At 36.8% G+C, this 19,332-nt stretch overlaps 1 protein-coding gene across 11 annotated transcripts in view; it reads left to right on the top strand.

Annotated features, from left to right (window-relative positions):
* kcnma1a (potassium large conductance calcium-activated channel, subfamily M, alpha member 1a) overlaps positions 1-19,332 on the top strand; it is a 182,664-nt gene that overhangs the window by 76,521 nt on the left and 86,811 nt on the right. For all 11 annotated transcript variants that reach the window (XM_084092686.1, XM_084092687.1, XM_084092678.1 and 8 more), the window contains exon 3: positions 16,865-16,926. In XM_084092686.1, the coding sequence (XP_083948812.1) occupies positions 16,865-16,926 (62 nt within the window). The remainder of the gene's footprint in view (positions 1-16,864; positions 16,927-19,332) is intronic.

Raw genomic sequence — 19,332 nt, forward strand, 5'->3', positions numbered from 1 at the left:
TTTTGGTCTAATCTGACCACATGACTTTCTCCCATGACTCCTCTGGATCATCCAAATGGTCATTGGCAAACTTAAGACGGGCCTTGACTTGTGCTGGTTTAAGCAGGGGAACCTTCTGTGCCATGCATGATTTCAAACCATGACGTCTTAGTGTATTACCAACAGTAACCTTGGAAACGTTGGTCCCAGCTCTTTTCAGGTCATTGACCAGCTCCTCCCGTGTAGTTCTGGGCTGATTTCTCACCTTTCTTAGGATCATTGAGACCCCACGAGGTGAGATCTTGCATGGAGCCCCAGTCCGAGGGAGATTGACAGTCATGTTTAGCTTCTTCCATTTTCTAATGATTGCTCCAACAGTGGACCTTTTTTCACCAAGCTGCTTGGCAATTTCCCCATAGCCCTTTCCAGCCTTGTGGAGGTGTACAATTTTGTCTCTAGTGTCTTTGGACAGCTCTTTGGTCTTGGCCATGTTAGTAGTTGGATTCTTACTGATTGTATGGGGTGGACAGGTGTCTTTATGCAGCTAACGACTTCAAACAGGTGCATCTAATTTAGGATAATAAATGGAGTGGAGGTGGACATTTTAAAGGCAGACTAAGGTCTTTGAGGGTCAGAATTCTAGCTGATAGACAGGTGTTCAAATACTTATTTGCAGCTGTATCATACAAATAAATAGTTAAAAAATCATATATTGTGATTTCTGGATTTTTTTTTTTTTAGATTATGTCTCTCACAGTGGACATGCACCTACGATGACAATTTCAGACCCCTCCATGATTTCCAAGTGGGAGAACTTGCAAAATAGCAGGGTGTTCAAATACTTATTTTCCTCACTGTGTATATATATATGAAGAGTTCAGATGCAAAAGCCTCTAAGTGCCATCTGAAATTTTCTTATAGAATGATCATTTTTATCAAGCTCGTATATTTAAGTTCAGTAATTTCACTTAAATGAGAATTAATAGGTAATCTTCATTGCCATTTAAGTGAAATTGTTGAATTTAAATATACGAGCTTGATAAAAATTATCATTACAGAAGAATATTTCAGATGGCATTTAGAGACTTTTGCATCTGAACTCTTCATATATATATATATATATATATATATATATATTTGATGTGGCAGTATATTCTACAGCAGGGTTCACCAATCTCGGTCCTGGAGGGCCGCTGTCCTGCAGAGTTTAGCTCCAACCAGCTCCAACACACCTGTTTGAAAGTTTCTAGTATTCCTAGTGAGACCTTGATTAGCTGGTTCAGGTGTGTTTAATTGGGATTGGAGCTAAACTCTGCAGGACAGCGGCCCTCCAGGACCGAGATTGGTGAACCCTGTTCTACAGTAAAAACTGTACCCAAATCTAGTCAACAAAATGTTGTCTTTCATATTTCGCCTGACTATAACGTTGTTTTTATGAAATATTAGGGCATATAAATGTTAATTTGCAGTCTTGATGCCCGTGGGTATGTTTGCCTGTTTGACTGAATTTTCGCGGAGTTACAGATCATTTTCGAACGTGTTTCAAATTGGAATTCACTGACAGAGAGAGTGCAGAACTCGCATCATGTTAATTTTTCTTTATTTGGCAAAAAGCAAAACACTTTATTTTTATTGTGAGTACATTATGAACTTAATTTACATTGCTAAAAAAAAAAAAAGAGCAAAGCGCGCGGGCGCGTTTTTGGTCCCCAGAGGGTTAAACAGACCCGGCACCCGAAGTAATAGATTGGGACCCGACCTGGACCCGGCTGGCCATTTAAAATATAGACCCGAACCTGTACGGGTCCTCGGGTCTTGGGTCCTCCATGTAGTCCTCTACTTCAGATATCTTGGGACATGTTGAACCTCAAGCTCTAAGGGTTTGGCTCTGAGACTAAGTAAAGAGTTTTCATGGAGAATGAACACAAGGAACATGAAGTCATTTTATTGCCCTTCCTTCTGGATGTGGAGTAAGTGAGCAGTGGTCTGGATGCTGAGTGTGGATGTTCATGCTGAATGTTGAGTGTAGAATCAGCACGCTAGGCTATGCATGATTCATAATTCAGTAAGCGCTAATGACAGTTGACACTGTGACTCAATCTCCTAACAGTGAATACACTACAGCACTCATATCTTACAAACTCACACACTCTCTCTGGCGTTGGATACACAATTTACCTTTAAATGACCTTCTGGGTTATTTATAGCTCACATTTGCAGCCGTTGCATAGAAATCAGTGTTTTTACATAAATTTTGGGGATTATGACTACTTTTTAAATTTTTTTATTAAAACATTGTAGGTGTGTATCCAGGACAAATCATTTTGTCCTGGATATTGACATTTTGACATTGACATTTTGTGTACATATTTATATATATATATATATATATATATATATATATATATATATATATATATATGTATATGTATATGTATATATGTATATGTATGTATGTATGTGTAGTATAATCACTATTTTCTGTGTAATCTGATTGAGATTTGGGATGTCCTGTCATCATATCAGTGTCATTGAGAGAAATTCCACACATGAGGTGGTCATTTTAGATAGGAAGTGACAGTTAATGTGATGATATTCTCTGTAGCATTGCATAGGCCAGAGTGTCCATTAATGTGTGTGTGTGTCTGTGTGTGTGTGTGTCTATGGGATCTTACCCTAGGCTGCGGCAGGAATAGCTCTGACACGGTGACAGAAGGCCAGAGAAACATGGCTACTGCCGCTCGCAAATCTCAGCAGGGAAATGTCACACGTTCCCTCCCTGATTTCAACACACATGAACGCACAAATACGTACAGAGCCCGGCGCTGAGAAGCGAAACAGCCCTTTCCCTGGATGTGCAGACATTTACAAATTAATCACTTTCTGACATCCTGAATTAAAGTAGTCTGCTAACTCCACACTCGAAGAAAAGTCCATAAAATAGGGTCAGTATACTTTGTTAGTATATAGGGATGCTAATGATTAATCGACGTGACAGACGAGTCACGATATATGAGAGCTCAAAGTACAAAAACAAGCTAAAATGCCATGGTTAAGATTACGTTTTTATGTCGCATTTGCTTTTGTTAACACTATCTGGTAGGTTTAGGGTTTAGTGTAGGTGTACATTATTTTTGAAACTTGATAAGGCATTAATCTTTTAGCGCCACTCAGAACTGCAATGATGCGTACAAACTCTGACGTAATAAAACGTTTGCCATATTCATGTTCATCTGTTCCGGAAAAGAACTAAACACGCTTTTACCGCCACTCACTGACATTTCACTTTGAAACTGTCGCGAAACGTGCACGACACAACGTATTTTGTGTTTTGCAAAAATGTTGCCACAGGTAAGTTTTTGAAATGAGCCTGGGCTGTCTAAATGTATTAATGTCTTCAAGCCATGCTGAGGATTTGGTAGGCTAGCTGTTTTTATACATAATTAACCAAGGTTCCAAAAAACCCTACAAACAAGTGATTTTACTAAACATAAGAACTATGTACTCTTCCAGCGACATTTCAGCTGTGTGCTCACTCTGTGTTATGAGATATGTGAGATATGTGATCTACTATGGTTTACTAATGTTTTGTGAAGTTACAAACAAAAATGTGGCACAATAGTATCATGTGTATACTGTTTACATGTTCGTAGGCAGCACTTTTTCATACAAATGGACAGCTCTTTGGTCTTGGCCATGTTAGTAGTTGGATTCTTACTGATTGTATGGGGTGGACAGGTGTCTTTATGCAGCTAACGACCTCAAACAGGTGCATCTAATTTAGGATAATAAATGGAGTGGAGGTGGACATTTTAAAGGCAGACTAACAGGTCTTTGAGGGTCAGAATTCTAGCTGATAGACAGGTGTTCAAATACTTATTTGCAGCTGTATCATACAAATAAATAGTTAAAAAATCATATATTGTGATTTCTGGATTTTTTTTTTTTTAGATTATGTCTCTCACAGTGGACATGCACCTACGATGACAATTTCAGACCCCTCCATGATTTCCAAGTGGGAGAACTTGCAAAATAGCAGGGTGTTCAAATACTTATTTTCCTCACTGTATGTATATATATATATATATATATATATATATACAGATATATACAGTATATGTGTATATACACCAGAGCAATTAGCCCTAGAAGCCTTGGCAATGATAAAGCACAGCTCGCGTCATCTTTCTTGGAGATGTACATGCTTGATCTCACGTCCTTGTGAGGCAGCGGGTGACCTGTTTGGCTGCTCCACAGGGAGCCAGTCTGAATTCTGGTCACATACTTTTACATCCTCCCACCTCTGAGCTGGACCAATCACATCAGCGCTCGTTCTTTCTCACTGATGACTGGGGCTTGTGAAGCACCTCTTTAATATTCCATGGCTTTGAAGTCAGTCAAGGTCACCAAAACAACACTGCGCTTCATCTTTGTGACAAGGTGCCTCATCCTATCAACTGCAGGTCGGCGGTGTCCTCTTTCAGAGATCATCTCAGTTTGACACATCATTTTCCTACATGTCAACCTGTCTGTGCTCTCTTCAATATCTGCCGTCAGCCCGCATTTTAGATAAGCTCAATACTGGGACATCTGACGGCTGCTTGTTTCTCATCTGTCTGGATGGTGCAAATAATTTAAACCGTTATCGAAGGAGAAATAAGGGTCCAGGGTCTGTTTAGAAGCTCATATTTTGCAATAAATTGAGCATGTCAGAGATCCGAAGATTGTTTTTGGTGCTGAGGCTTATGGAGAATCTGATGCTGTAGATCAGATAACTAAATCAGCAGCATCCCAAGCATGTCACAATAGAGCTATGGATCTGATGGTGATCACTGGCATGTAATTTGTGCCGTCTCAAAATGACACGCCGGACGCCACATGGAAAATGGCATGTGGCTTATTTGGACTCGATTCTTGTTTTCATGTGCATAAGGCCATTAATCCTGAAGGATCTTGGCCATGTTAAGTGCGGGCAGCAGTGCAGTGAGAACCAAATGCTGGGAATTCTCCACACCATGGACCTGGGCCACCGTCGGATGCCCAGATGTTCCCCTTGAACTGCTGTCGATTCATCTGTTGTTTCTGTCCTTGCTATAAATCAACTGTCTCTGCGATAAAGTTGGTCTGTCCCACCCGACTTGGAGTGTTAATTGTACAGGGGCCATTTGCACCTCTAGTTTCAGGACATCGATGAAGCCACTTGTATTTATTGCATCTGTCAGGCCAAAGCTGTCAGTGGATGGATGCTTTATTTACAGCAACGTTTTTGCAGTTTCTCAGAAATGTAGCTGCCAAATGAGCGGTATTGACTACGATTTTGCTGAAGGTGTTAGCCATTGACTTTGGCTTTGAGTGCTGTGTGCAGGATGTAATGTTAGTGATGATCTGCAAATGACTGTAGGCTGTAGTTTTTGGAAACCGAGAAAAAAAAAAATCAATATGAAAAACCAGTCACAGGAAATTTGGTGCCAAAGGATTCATGTGTTGTGTTGTGTTATGCCTTATGGTGCAAGACTTTATTTTTTTCAATTTAAGTTTGAACCTCTGAGATTAAAAAAGAAAAGAAAGAAAAATGTTTTCAATGGCCCCTTTATGAAGTTTACCTTTTATGAATTTGATTAACTTTATATTTACATTTATCATTTAAACATTTCTTAATTTTAATATACATTTCTTACATTTAATTTATTTTTCTTAAAAAAATATTTTTTGAGTAGGCAAGATTTATTATTTTAATGGCCCACTGAAGTGCCTTGGAACGCGCAGCTTTGTATGATGCATTGACGTAATTTCCACTGAAACAGGAAATTATATATTTATGAAGAAAAGAAACATAAAATTAATCAAATTCATAAAAGGTAAACTTCATAAAAGGGCCATTGAAAACATTTTATACATATATATATATATATATATATATATATATATATATATATATATATATATATATATATATATATATATATATATATATGAAGAAAAAGAAACAGATGGTAGACAGTGCGTAACATTACAACGTGTGTACTGATTGGTTTATAATGTTCAACCCGTCGTAACTGATGCTACCTAAGCAACCAATCAAAAGTCAATCTAACAATGTCTAGGTTATGGGCTCATTTCCCAGCCAAAAATTATGCTAATAGGTTTCTTTGGAAAAAGCATCTCTTTAATGCGTACATATAATGAATGCATGATGGGAATATGACTGTGTGGTGTTCTGTACACTAGTAATAATAGTAGCATTTTGCAACATTACAGAATAATACATTTTGTCACAGTGTACAGTTGTTCACAGGTCCTAAATCTGGAGGATGCAGCTGAGTGGTGGAAATTGAAATAGAATAAGAGAGACGAATGTGTCTACTTGAATGAAATGAGAGAGCTGACGTGGATGTGGTCCTCTCAGTGTCTCTGTGCTTTGGACACTGAGGGGTTATGAGGGTCTGACTTCAGAAGGCCTTTCTCATCAGTACAATATCCTGTCCATAGTGCTAACTCACCACTAGACAGATAATGACAGCAGCCCCTCTTGCTGAGCTTCAAGAGGTCATGATGCTGTTTGCCTGAATGAGACTTTGTACTTATAAGGGTTTTGGCCCTTATGTTTCTTTTTATGTGGGGACAGATGGGATACATGTTTAAGAACAACTCTGGGCTTAATTAAATCGAAGGATTTACACTGTCTGGCAATTTGATTTGCAGACATCAAGTAACAACCCAGCACAGTGCCAAAATTAGTATTTATTAGAGGTCGACCGATATGGGATTTTCAGTTGTAATGTACTGTATCCCCAAATTGTTTTAGTCATATAACAGATTTTAAGAACATACCATGCTTTTTTTTTTAAATATGATTTTTCAAATTTGAACGTAAACAAAGCAGCTAAATCTCAAACCTCTGGATAATCACCTGTTTAAAAAAACAATGTTTTTCTGCAAAATGCATGCAGTTTCTGCCAAAGGGCCAAAAGTTACATAGTGTGCCATTAATGCAGTGGCTTAGCTGTTGAATTGACTTCTGAATCTAAAAAGCTAAAAAGGTCTAATTTCTTTCAACAGCAATAGCACACCTCTCTTAAACACAACGATGTTGAATTTGCTTTCTGTACGTGAGCAGATTAATTCAGTTCTATGGTAGGTTTCACTCCGGCACCCCAGGAATATATTTATGTTGTTTATATGTCTATCTGCTTTCTGCTCTAAAACCCAGCGTCTTCACAAATCAATGCTGTGTTTCCCACTGAGAGGGTAATTGGAAGACAGTGTCCAGTAGGTGCCATTTCCCATGGAGTCAGGTGGTGAATTATTCACCAGTCCACACGGCAAACAGTGCGCTCACTCAAGATATTGCTTCCTGACTGTGCGTCTGTGCATTTGAATCAGATGGTTCATGCTAAAGACATTTTTTATCCCTTGAGCTGTGTACAGTGGCTTACCACTTGATTATTTACATAATTAAAGCATTGGCATTGAATCGGGGAGCTTGTGTTTGTGTGGGCAGCCTGGCTGAATGATAATATTTGTGTTGTGATGCTCGGTATGTGCTCATAAATATGGAATTCTGTCAGGTGTGCTGATCTGAGGTAAACTGATTATCTAATTGTGTGGGGTTTTTTTTGTTTTTTTTGTTTATTGCTGTTGTTTTTCAATTGGCCCCAGGAGGTTGTTTACCCAGGCTAATGAGAATTGAAGTGAAACATAACATATACATTTTCAATTTAATCTCATAGCCAATTGATGCACATATATCTGTGGTTGTGATTGGACGGTGTGAGGACTGTGGTTAGGTTGTTAATCCTCAGTTTGATGCTTGTGTTGTCTGATTGACGTGACTGGACCTCATCAGGTTCCTGCAGGGTTCCTCCCATGTGGTTTTAAGCGAGTTGGTTGCTCAGGTGCTCTGTGGTGTCTCCTGTGGAAACCTGTCGTTAAACACAGTCATATTGTTGTGTTAGCATTTTTCTAAATGCACTGAACTGAAAATATGTTTTGGCTCAGCATGTTCTGGATCTGTATGTTCTTACAAAGATGATATTTTAACTGGTTCAACTTTAGATTATTAACTTGCTTGAGTACTCAGGAGTCTTCTAGATGGTTGCTATGGTGTTACTATGCTGCATTTATTTGAGCAACAATACAGTAAAAACTGCAATATTGTAAAATAATATTATAATTTAAAGTAATTATTTTCTATTTTAATATAGTTACAAATGTAATTTAATCATGTGATGGCAAAGCTTAATTTTCAGCAGCCATTACTTAGTTACTCAGTGTCACATGACCTTTCAGAAATTATTCTAATATGCTGATTTGGTGTTTAAGAAACATTTTTGTATTTGTGAAGATTAATATTTTGGTGAAAATTGTGGCATTTAAAAAAAAAAGGATCTTTTAATGAATAGAAAGTTCAATAGAACAGCATTTATTTGAAATATTTTAAGTCGAATGCCATCAATGTAATGCATGTAGCTACTTACATGTTTCTTAACATAATTTTGTTTCAGAAGCATTAAAACTCAAGACACTAAGGAAAAATGTAAAAAGAAAAGTATTTAGAAACAAAGTTTAGTACATTTAAAAACAATAACATTTATACCATTAATACACTCACAATAATCTTAAACTAAAAAACAACAAAAACAAACAAACAAAATAAAACATGACACTGAATATTGACAACATTGAGGAATATTGTTTGTAGCAAATAATTGAAAGTAAACAAAATATTTTTGTTGATCACTTTTGATGCACAATCTGTTGTGTATAGTGTTGTCATAATACTGGAATTTCCAACTTAAAAAATATCGACATTCGATACCATTTTCGATACCACAGGGAAAACCGCCATACGGTTAATTTATCATCTCATAATCTTTTGATAATTTGGGTAATTTTGTTGTAATAGCTTACACACAGCACAGGGAGGTTTTATTTGAATCGTTGAACTACATTCAGTCAGTAATAAATTAAGAACAATAAAAATAGTAATGCAAATGATACAATAAGTACAAATAAATACAATACAATAAATAGACAAATTAAATAAACATGGCTTTAAGCTTTTCAGGTTTTTTTTTTTACAAAAACGAAAGTAAACAAATGTAAAATAACACTGAATAGTGTTCATTGTAAAAATTAAATACAGATTAATGCTCACAATTAAATTTACAAAAGTTATTCAGTCAAGAGCAGTGAGTGATTTTCTCTGTATTTTGTTGTCTGATTAACATGATAGACAGCAGCAAGTTTATTAGGCTGCTTTAAGAGCTAATGCATGGATCCAGTGAACTGTTACACAATATACATTTTTTTTCAACTATTTACGTTTCAAAACTGAATGTATTTACCTGAATACTCACCAAGACTGCCATTTTGACATAATTCTGTATGCATTTGACCATTTAAGTGCAATACGCCACAAAAAAGAAGCCAATGTGGCACTCGCTGTCTGAGAGGCGGCTTTATTAAAGCGCCGATAGTGCATCGATGCTGCAGAAAAGGAGTATTGGAACCCTTTCAGATATTTCAGTATCGATACACATAATGTAAAGTAAAGTGAGGACTAATTGGCATGCAACAAGTTGTTTAATAGGGTTAAGAATTTGTTCAGATCAGATCGTCAATTATATGGATCTAATATAATTTCAATGCTTTTTATTGTCAGGGTAGAGATCCTTTTGTTCACATAAATTATTAATATACTTCTTATATGTTGTCAAACCACAATATAAGCTTCACTCTTATCGAAACACTGCATCACTCTTACATCACAACACCCGTATCATTATTCTCTGAGGGCTGGCCATTTTTGCCAACACATTTAAAAGCACTTGTCATCCTGACTTTGAACTTTCATGAATGTCTTTTGAAAGACCGTGTATCTATTAGATAATCATGGTGGAATAATGAGGAACGCAAATTCAGATTTTGCAGCAGTTTTTAGATTTGTACTTTAAAGCTTTGAAGGTGGGAATCTCGTACATCACTTGGTATCACCGTTGTAGCGGGGGAACAGTGTTTCTTCGGCTCATTTGCATGCCATTTCATCTGAACTACACAACTTGCTTTTTTGGTTTTTCTCTCAATATCTGCCACTAATATGAAGAGACTCATCTGCAGGCTGGCTACATCACCTGTCAGCTAAATTATTCATGGGATCTGTTAAAGTGCACTTTTGAAGGGGCTTGTCAAGAGGCAGAGAGAAGTCAAAATGCCCTAATTAGAATTCAGTTGCACCGACACAGAGAAAGGATGTGAACTCGATTGAAAATGTGTAGGAATTTGTCACATGAAATTGCACATTGAGAAAGGCACAATGATATGATCAGAAAAGTGGATCATCATATGTAAACCATTGTGTGTGTGTGTGTTTATTTGTATTTGTGAGTCATTGTGTAGTTCTAGTTCTGAAAGTGGATCAACCTATGTAAACCGTTAAGTGTGTGTGTGTGTTTGTGAGTCATATTTCAGGCCATGACTGTACTGGGCCATGTGAGAAGCCTTGGATCCAGATTCATCTTTTACTCGGTCTGTAAACACCAGTTTCATGATGCAATTTGAAACGGTACAAAGCAGACACCATGCTATATTTAAAACAATAATTCTTTAGCACCTGTGTTCCCTCTTGTAATGGGTTACATGAGGAGCAGTATGCACATATATATGCTTAGCTGTTAAGGTCATATACAATATTGAGTAAGTAACATGATGTTTAATTAATTTATTTCGGATCTAATAATTTATTGAATACATTAAAATGCAATTCATACAATGACTTGAATAAAATAAAATGAAAATAAATGTTTCGATTTTTGAGGGACATTTTTGGGTGGTACAACTCTCCTGATATAATCATTTATTAATTGTTCTTTATTTAAAGAAATTAAGTTCTTGGAAAGTAAACCTTATTAAATAGTTTTAGATTTTTTGTTTTTAATTGCACTGCTTCTCTTGATGCTCGTTTGCATCTTTGAAAAACTTTCAGATATCTGATCATTTGACCTCATGACATAGCAAGGTCTGTTTAAATTGTATAATATGATTTATAATTTAGAATATTTGCAAAAAAGACCATTTATTATATTGAACATATTTTTGAAAATAATAATTAAGCTGCATTCAATGTGTGAGGAAAATGTTATTGCTTTTTGCTTGATGGTTACTAGTGCTGCATGATTAATCATATCGCAATCGCGATGTCAAGCCTATGCAATTATATGACGCATCGTGACTTTTTCCGGCAGCACGGAGAACAGGTGAAGATGATGCCGAGCAGACGGACACTGAACTGGTGGCCAGAAAAAAATCTACCTCTGTTATATGATGATATTTTGGCTACAAGATAACCGACACTGAGCAGAGAGAGCAGGGCTGCCAAATCTCACTCATTCAGCGTGAGACTGACGCAATTGACACTTTTCACACACTCTCACGCCACACATCCATTTTCTAACGCAGAGAAAAATCGCGCAGCAAAGAGGACACTGACACCGCCAGACTAGACAGAGCAGGTTACTTATGATATAAAAAAATTATAATTACTCTCAGATTCTGTCAATTTTATTACGAAATTCAAACAATGGCGTTTTGGCGCTTGTAAACGGGACGTGACAGATCGTGGTCGTGAACCGAACATCTCTTACTCTTTACTAGTTAATAGTAAATAGTTCATAGTAAATAAACACGAATGAACAATGTGTTAGGAACAAAGGTGTGCTGAAAGATACAGTACAACTTACCGAAATGTTTATGCCTCATACATAATATCGATCAATCAGTGTTTTTCAGCCACGGAAAGAGGTCAATAAAACAGCTGGAGAACAATAACAATAAAACAGTAGCCTACCAGTCATTGTAACATATTGTCACTAAACTTAACAAAATTCTATTTAGTTACCAAATGTTTTGACAATCACAATAAACATCCTTCTTAAATGTCCCTGTTTGTCTGGACATAATGTTCAAAATATCTTATTTTCATGAGCATACAAATGTTCTCATTTAATGTTCTATTTATTTTATACTATTGTACTATTGAGACAATAACAAGTTTGCAGTAATACAAAGATGTAATTATTTAATTTTGTAAAAAATATTGTTTTAATTTGAAAACACTGAGTTGAGAAATACACATTTCAGCATTATCACTAATCTGTGTGTGCATTTTCCTTGAGAACTAAGCAAGTTGACTCATGAAACCATTTGTTTATTATATCGCAATCACATTATTCACTTCAATAATCGCAATATGACATTTTCCCCAAATCGTGCAGCCCTAATGGTTACACCACATGACATTTTTAGAGTCATTATTTTTAAACTTGTTGAAAATGGTTGTTTTTAAAAACCATATGAAAGCAAATACGAAAAATGAATACAAAGCGTACATTTCTAAGGACTTGGCACGTGTGTTGAAAAGTTAGCATTATGTGCCATTGACTCATTTGCAATCAAATTTATGTTTGTTGTTATCTTTTTGGGAATGGCAGCAAAATCCTCCATATCCCAACATCCCTCTCTCTTTGATGGGTTTGTATATGTTTGCGAATCCTTTGCTCCTCCGTAATTGTTGTAATGGGTTTGCAGAGAGCTCGTGTGGGAGATGGGCACAGTGCTGGCACTGATATTTCCAGATGAATAACTGGGTCAGTTTAAAGACGTTGTCTCTTATCGTCTCAGTTCATCAGGAGAGCTCAAATGCTCAGCTTTTCAGTAACCAGCCACAGTGACAAATCCCACTATTCAGCTACAAGGAAGTGAGTGTTTGGTGGTATTTGTCTTTCATGGATTTATTCAACGCTATAGCTGAATTCTGTTTAAAGGCCTTTTCCTGTTTTAATTGTCAAGATATTTAGTCTTACCTACTGTAGGACTCAGCACAGCACTGAAGGCCCTTGATTCGGCCAGTCTGAACACGCCCACAGAACAAGCACACTGTGCCCTCTTGTGGAAGAAGTTAACTATGAAGTCAAATAGAGGACATTCGCCTTGAAATACGAAAACGGCATTAATGTGCTCCACCAGCATCTTTGATCAAAAGCAGCTCTTCTGAATAATGTTGGAGTGTGTAGTATCTCTTGCAGTGGGGGAGGAGTGTCTCTGCTTATCTTGAGCTGCACAGCTTCTCTTTCTCCAGCTGCTACTCACTGGAACTCGCTATCACCCAGACAAAGAGGTCCAATTAAAAATGCATCTAGGTGTTTTCAAACTAGACAATGTGGGATATCAATCCAAATACAGGCTGCATGAAAATAATCAGCCTCCAGTCATCAATAATGGATGCAGAGATCCGGCTTCTTCAAGAGGTTTTGTTTATTGCTTTGACAGAATAATGTTAAGCTAAGCCAACTGCTTTATGAACTTGAAAAGAAGGCCTGTGTAAAGCAGTATGAGCATTGTTGAGGACCGCAGAGACAAAATGGTTCACCAACTGCTTTTTTAGGTCCTTCCAGGGAATAGTTTAAGTTTTTTTGAGTGTTTTTTTGTGTGTTGGCAGCTTTACTGGATTTGCATGGTAAGAAGTTACATACGCTACAGTTCAAAAGTTTGGGGTCAAATTCTTTTTTTGAAAAGTAATTCAGCAAGCATGCATTAAATTGATCAAAAGTAACAGTAAAGATTTTTGCATTGTTACAAAAATGTCTATTTCAAATAAATGCTGTTTGTTTGAACTTTCTATTCATCAACGAATCCTAAGGAGTAAAATCATCAACAAATCCTGAAAAAGAGTGAAATATGTTAAATAAAATGAAACGTGCATAAAAGAATTCATGCAAAAAACAAACAATCGATTCTGAATACAATTTTTTTTTTAAATACTTTTTTTTCCAAATAGTAACAGCTATGACAAAACACTGCACTGAACACTATACATAGAAGATAATTACTAACATTAGTTTCCATTGTACGATGATCAATTTGGTTAAATAATGTTTTAATTTGGTTAAATAATGTGTGTCATCTTAATTATATTAAAGTATTTGGCGATAGATATTAAACAGAAATAACAGGAGGGTTAGGGCTTTGTTTGTTTTTTTGGTTTGTTAATGTTTTGGATTTCACTGTTAGATGCTAAAATTATAACCATTAAATCATAACAACTACGTTATTTTTTTAAAAAAAAATTGAAAACCCCAATAATGAACAGCCTGAGTGATGTTAACATGACACGTAACATGATCCATGTTTGGTCCAGTTATTTTGTGCACAAGCACACAATGAATCATTGTGCCTAATAATACTGAAAAAGAGCTAATCGTTGGTGCAGAACCTGGCCGTGTGTAGAATTACTTCTCAAATAGACCCCTGTCACTGAACTCTTGAAGTAAGCCAGTATAGTTCTCCACTGTTGGATACACAAACACCCTTTCTGGCAGCTGCAGTTTCCAGTCTTTAATGTTTGAGATGTCCACTCTCCGGCCAATAGCCCTTTGGCCCTTAAGGGTCAAGAAGGGTCATTCACCTTACACCACACAAAGAGACTTTTCCATTCACCTCGAAACTCAACCTCGGCTAGTGACAGGACTTGTTCCATTTCCAGTTTTAGAGTGCCTAGAGTGTTCTTTGACACGCTTTTCAAGACAAGTTTGATTGTGTGCTTTATTTAATCAGTACGGTACAAGAGGTTGTGTTCGATTGGTAGTCACAGCTTAAGTTGTTAGCCTGGCTTAGGATGCCTGGTTTTTGAAAACAGTTACTGTGTAAAAGAACACGTTGTTTATTAAAATATTATTTATTACGCCAATTTCATGAGGTGCCAAATATGTAAATGGTCACAGTGTTATTCTATGCGTGGTGTCCAGTGGGTGGACATGATTTCACCAAGTACAACATGCTCCTGTATCAACATCTTTGTTGATCCTGGAACAACATTACAATCAATCAACCAATCAGTTTTGAGGGACCAGTTTAGGCTTAGAACAAGGGTTAGGTAATCACACATCAGTTATTCACCTATAATTTCCCTCTGATTTTAGAGATAAGTAATGGATAGGGTTAGGTTTAGGGGCAAGGGTTAGGGCTAAAATTTCAAATAGGAATGTTTTTCCAGGATTAACATATCTTACTTGGTAAAATCACATTGAACGTGCAGTGATAGTGAACATGTTTCAAGTCATAGCTCTCATAAATTGTGTATTTCTGCATAGTTGAAATGCTGTATTGTCCAGTCAGAAGCCAGCACAGAAACTATGCATTTTATTATAAGATTTTAACTACACTTTAGCTAGACTGTTTAATTTTTTTTCTTAATTGCTTATTGTAAACACTGATAGACTGTTCATTATTTTCAGTATGGAAACTGGCAAACTGTAGCGTGGATTAGAGATCTGAAACAAGAAGTTGCTTTAGAAGCGACCTCATTTAGTAGACTCAATAAGAAACAGCAGTATAAATCTCATCATATTGCTTTTTTTTTTTTCTCTGTGCAGGGATTTTAAACTAATATGGTAGTCTGCCAAAAATCTACTTACTGGGTACTCCACATCTCTGCTCTTGAATCACAAGTGTTGCGCAACTCTGCCTTTTCTTTGGTCTGCAGTTCAGATGCTATATTTCAGACAGATGTATACCGCATATTTCGTTCAGTTTCTAAAGAATGTTCTAAAGAATAACAAGTCTGTTATTCAAAGAAAACTATAGCTTTTGCATAGTATATATATTTTTTTTAAATCAAACAGGTCCTAATTGGTAGAATCACAAATTCTTTTGCTCACACCACCACAAGTTCAAGTTAGCTGCAGGATTACCAGTGGCTTTTTCTCAGACCATTATAGTGGGACTGACAGGAAATTATTGTGAATAGAGGGGGATGATGGAATTGGGACACGTTGCATGCAAGACTCAAACCTGTGTTCCTCATAAGCACCACAATTGAACATGCTGGGGTCATGTACTCTGCTGCCACATTAAATGTGATATGTAATTGTTACTAGGCACGTTCTATATCTCAGCATAGATCTACTGTTTCCACAGTCAGATTACAGTAGAATGTCCGAACGCCTCACTGACAAATGAGTTCTACTAATAGTGACATTATCCCTGGTACTAGTGAATGTTAATGTTTTTGTAGAGCAGCTACGGTATTATATGGTCATGGTTGTATGAATAATATAGTTCGCTATTGTTAGTGCACAGAAAATCATGTAATTATTTTGTAAGGGTGGTGATGAGTTTGTGCATGACAGATTTTCTCCTTTCTTTGATTTATCTCATATTGCTCTTTCCAACTTGGTTGTGGTTGCCACACAGTCTGAGAGTAAACGCACTTGTCTTACACTTTTGCTGGGTGTATATGCATGTGTACTACTCCACCACACACCGTAACAAAGCAGCCATTTGATAGCAGCTGTCTCGATGTCACCTGATATGGTCATAGTGTACTGTATATCTCACATGCAGCGGCCCAGAAAAGATCAAGTGTTTTGACCTCAGGAGCTTTGTGCTCCACACACCCCTCTCCTGCTAGCACAGGGGCTTCCCTATTTTCAGAGCATCAACATTATGTAAGTGTAATGTACAGTAAGTGTAAGCTTGTGATTTGCACAAGCCTATACACACTTTTCCTTTGTAAAGCCTGTGTGGTGTGAAAGCATCCAATACCATTCAAAGGTTTGGAGTCAGTAAGATTTTTTTAAATTAATTAATTAATTCAACAAGGACACACAGGTTTGAGAGACGGCGTGATTTGGTGCGATCACTTACAGTTTTATGACATTTTCTGTTTATTACGTCTCATCCACACATGTAATATGGGCAGAAATAAGTTGTGCTCATTGTTGAACAGCTCCAGGATTAATCTGTTCTCTGTAAGTGGTACTGTTCTCAGTGGACCTTCACTAATGATATCTTTTCCCTTTCTCTCTTTTCTTTTTCTCTCCCCCTCAAGGTGGTGTTGGTCTTTGCACTCAGCATCGGAGCTCTGGGAATATACTTCATAGATTCTTCGGAGTGAGTACTATTCTGATTTAACAACTCTCGCCTGAATTATTTATGAGTCAAAAGCCTTAAACACAGATATTAAATAATGAGTTCTTAGAAATAGGTAATTTCCTTTGCCTCATTTCACTAAATTAACTTTTCATGAATGGGAGTCAAAATTGAACAAAAGGATGGTTATCCTTCATAAAATGATTTTGTACACCTCAAGAGGCCAAATACATTTTAAATGTGAAATCTTTTAGTTGATACTAGTATATGTATGGTCTGCAATTTATTCTTATTACTAAAATGTGATACTTTGAAAGTATGAAAGTTAAATATCATTTTGTGATTATTTTACTCTCTAGCAATAAACATTAAATAAACTTAAAAATGTTTTTCAAACATAATAATCAAACATAAAGTAAAACAATATGTTACAATCTGTAACTCTTGCAGATTTAGCTTTGGCTTTAATAAATCAAGATATCAGTAGGAGGGAACAAATGTTGATTTGTAAACTAAAATTTCCCAAACATTAAATAAATTGTTTTAATTTTGTTTCTTACAAAAATGTTGATAAGCAGGTTTAACTGTTGAGCTTGAAGAATGCAGTAAATACTAAAATTTGTTTTAAAATTGATACACCTGCAGGTCATGATTTCTGTGCCATGCATAAACCTCCAATAGTTTATCATTAGGAGTACAAGGCACAGATGGTAGCAGGCAGAGCCGATCCTGACCTCCCTGGGGCTCTAAGCAGAATTCAGTTAAGGGGCCCTCCTACCTGACCCATGAGTCATGTAAACCATTTGCCATTGCCACACAGTCACACCTGGCACCCCAGTGCTCCCACTCCTTTAACTACTAATGAAAATGTAATTCCTGATATCAGAAATAGACATTGTTACTAGAAAAAGTACATTTTTAATATCAAGAATTCATATTTTAAATAGTACAAATTTAATTTTTGATATCAAAAATGCATCCTGTGTATGAATAAAAGCTAAAATTGCTTGTCATAGCATGGCACTGTGTTTTAAATGATAAAAGCAATACTTGATACTTGATGGTTATTCTTTACTGTGGGATGTGCATCCATATTGACCAGTATGTCCAGCCAATCATCATTTTAAATGCAATATAGCCTATAAATCAATAGTCAGTGTCAATACATTGCTTTCCATCTTGCTTTATTGCAGAGTTGTAACTAAACTGACTTTAGATACAACTATAATCATTGTCTTGTTTTAAAACTATGTGCGCCTATAATGAGGAGTGCCATCATGCTCATATTGTTCTGGTCCCCACAGATGTTTTGCTGGAAAATGCGCATTTCATTTCATGCACGCGCATATGGACGCATGTTAACGCGTAACGCGGTTATCTTTTCCGAGCTGCAGTTTATAAACAAACACCGTTGCCCTTTGTCGTTTATCAAATGTAATAAATAGTTGTATTTCACTCTCACTTTTTTTTTGTCAGGCACAAAGTCACAGAGCACAGCCCTGGAAGTGGCCAGTGTTGTAAGCAAGACACAGAAAGACCAAAATATGCACTGCCCAGCTGGGTTAGCAAGACAGACAGACTAGAGATAGATGCACATCAACTTAACTTTACTGTTCTTTGCTGACATCAAACTTGGAGAGGAGAGAACACAAGTCTACCTGATTGCTGTTCCCGCAATTCACTCTCATGGTGTTTTTTTTTTTCCTTTCTTTTTCGTGACCAGAAGGATAGTTCCGCTTAATTTTCTCATCTATGTTGTAAACTTTGATTGACGCGCTTTGACACAAGGGGGAGCCGGGGCCTTGAGTAATTTACGGGGCCCTACGCAACTTGCGTAGTGTGCGTATAGGGCTGATCGGCTTTGGTAGCAGGGCAGACTATAGTGTTAAGGTACTATTTTCCCATATAGATAATAATATGATATTAATGAACTCTACATTCATTGGTACTGTTAAGGGTACCATTATATAATTCAGGGTTTTGTTTTCTTTCCTCTGTAATGTTGGAGTTTAAAGACTCAGTGTGGTGGGATTATTTTGTCAATGAAAACTAAGCAGGCCAGTTTCCATGGTTACATTAGCAGAGCATCTCTGCCACCCACCCTTCTCCACTATGCTCCCTAGAGAAAGGTGTGCTGTTAGCTGTTGCCCAGGCAACCAGGTATCATAGTTTTCATTTTCATCTTTGCTCAAAGTAGTTACAAATGTACCGACCAATATGCATACATTTACATCAGTAGTTGTATAATAAGTGAAACTGAATCGATATGATGCGGCATGTAAAAAGCCAACACGTGCCGTTTAAATCTAAGCTAGGCACTCAAATGAGCATGTGTACGTCTCATTTGTAAGTCGCTTTGGATAAAAGCGTCTGCTAAATGAATAAATGTAAATGTGTACGGTCTTGCATATAAGTCTTACAATACAG

The sequence above is a fragment of the Abramis brama genome (assembly GCF_963993115.1).
Source record: "Abramis brama genome assembly, chromosome: 19".
Lineage (NCBI taxonomy): Eukaryota > Metazoa > Chordata > Actinopteri > Cypriniformes > Leuciscidae > Abramis > Abramis brama.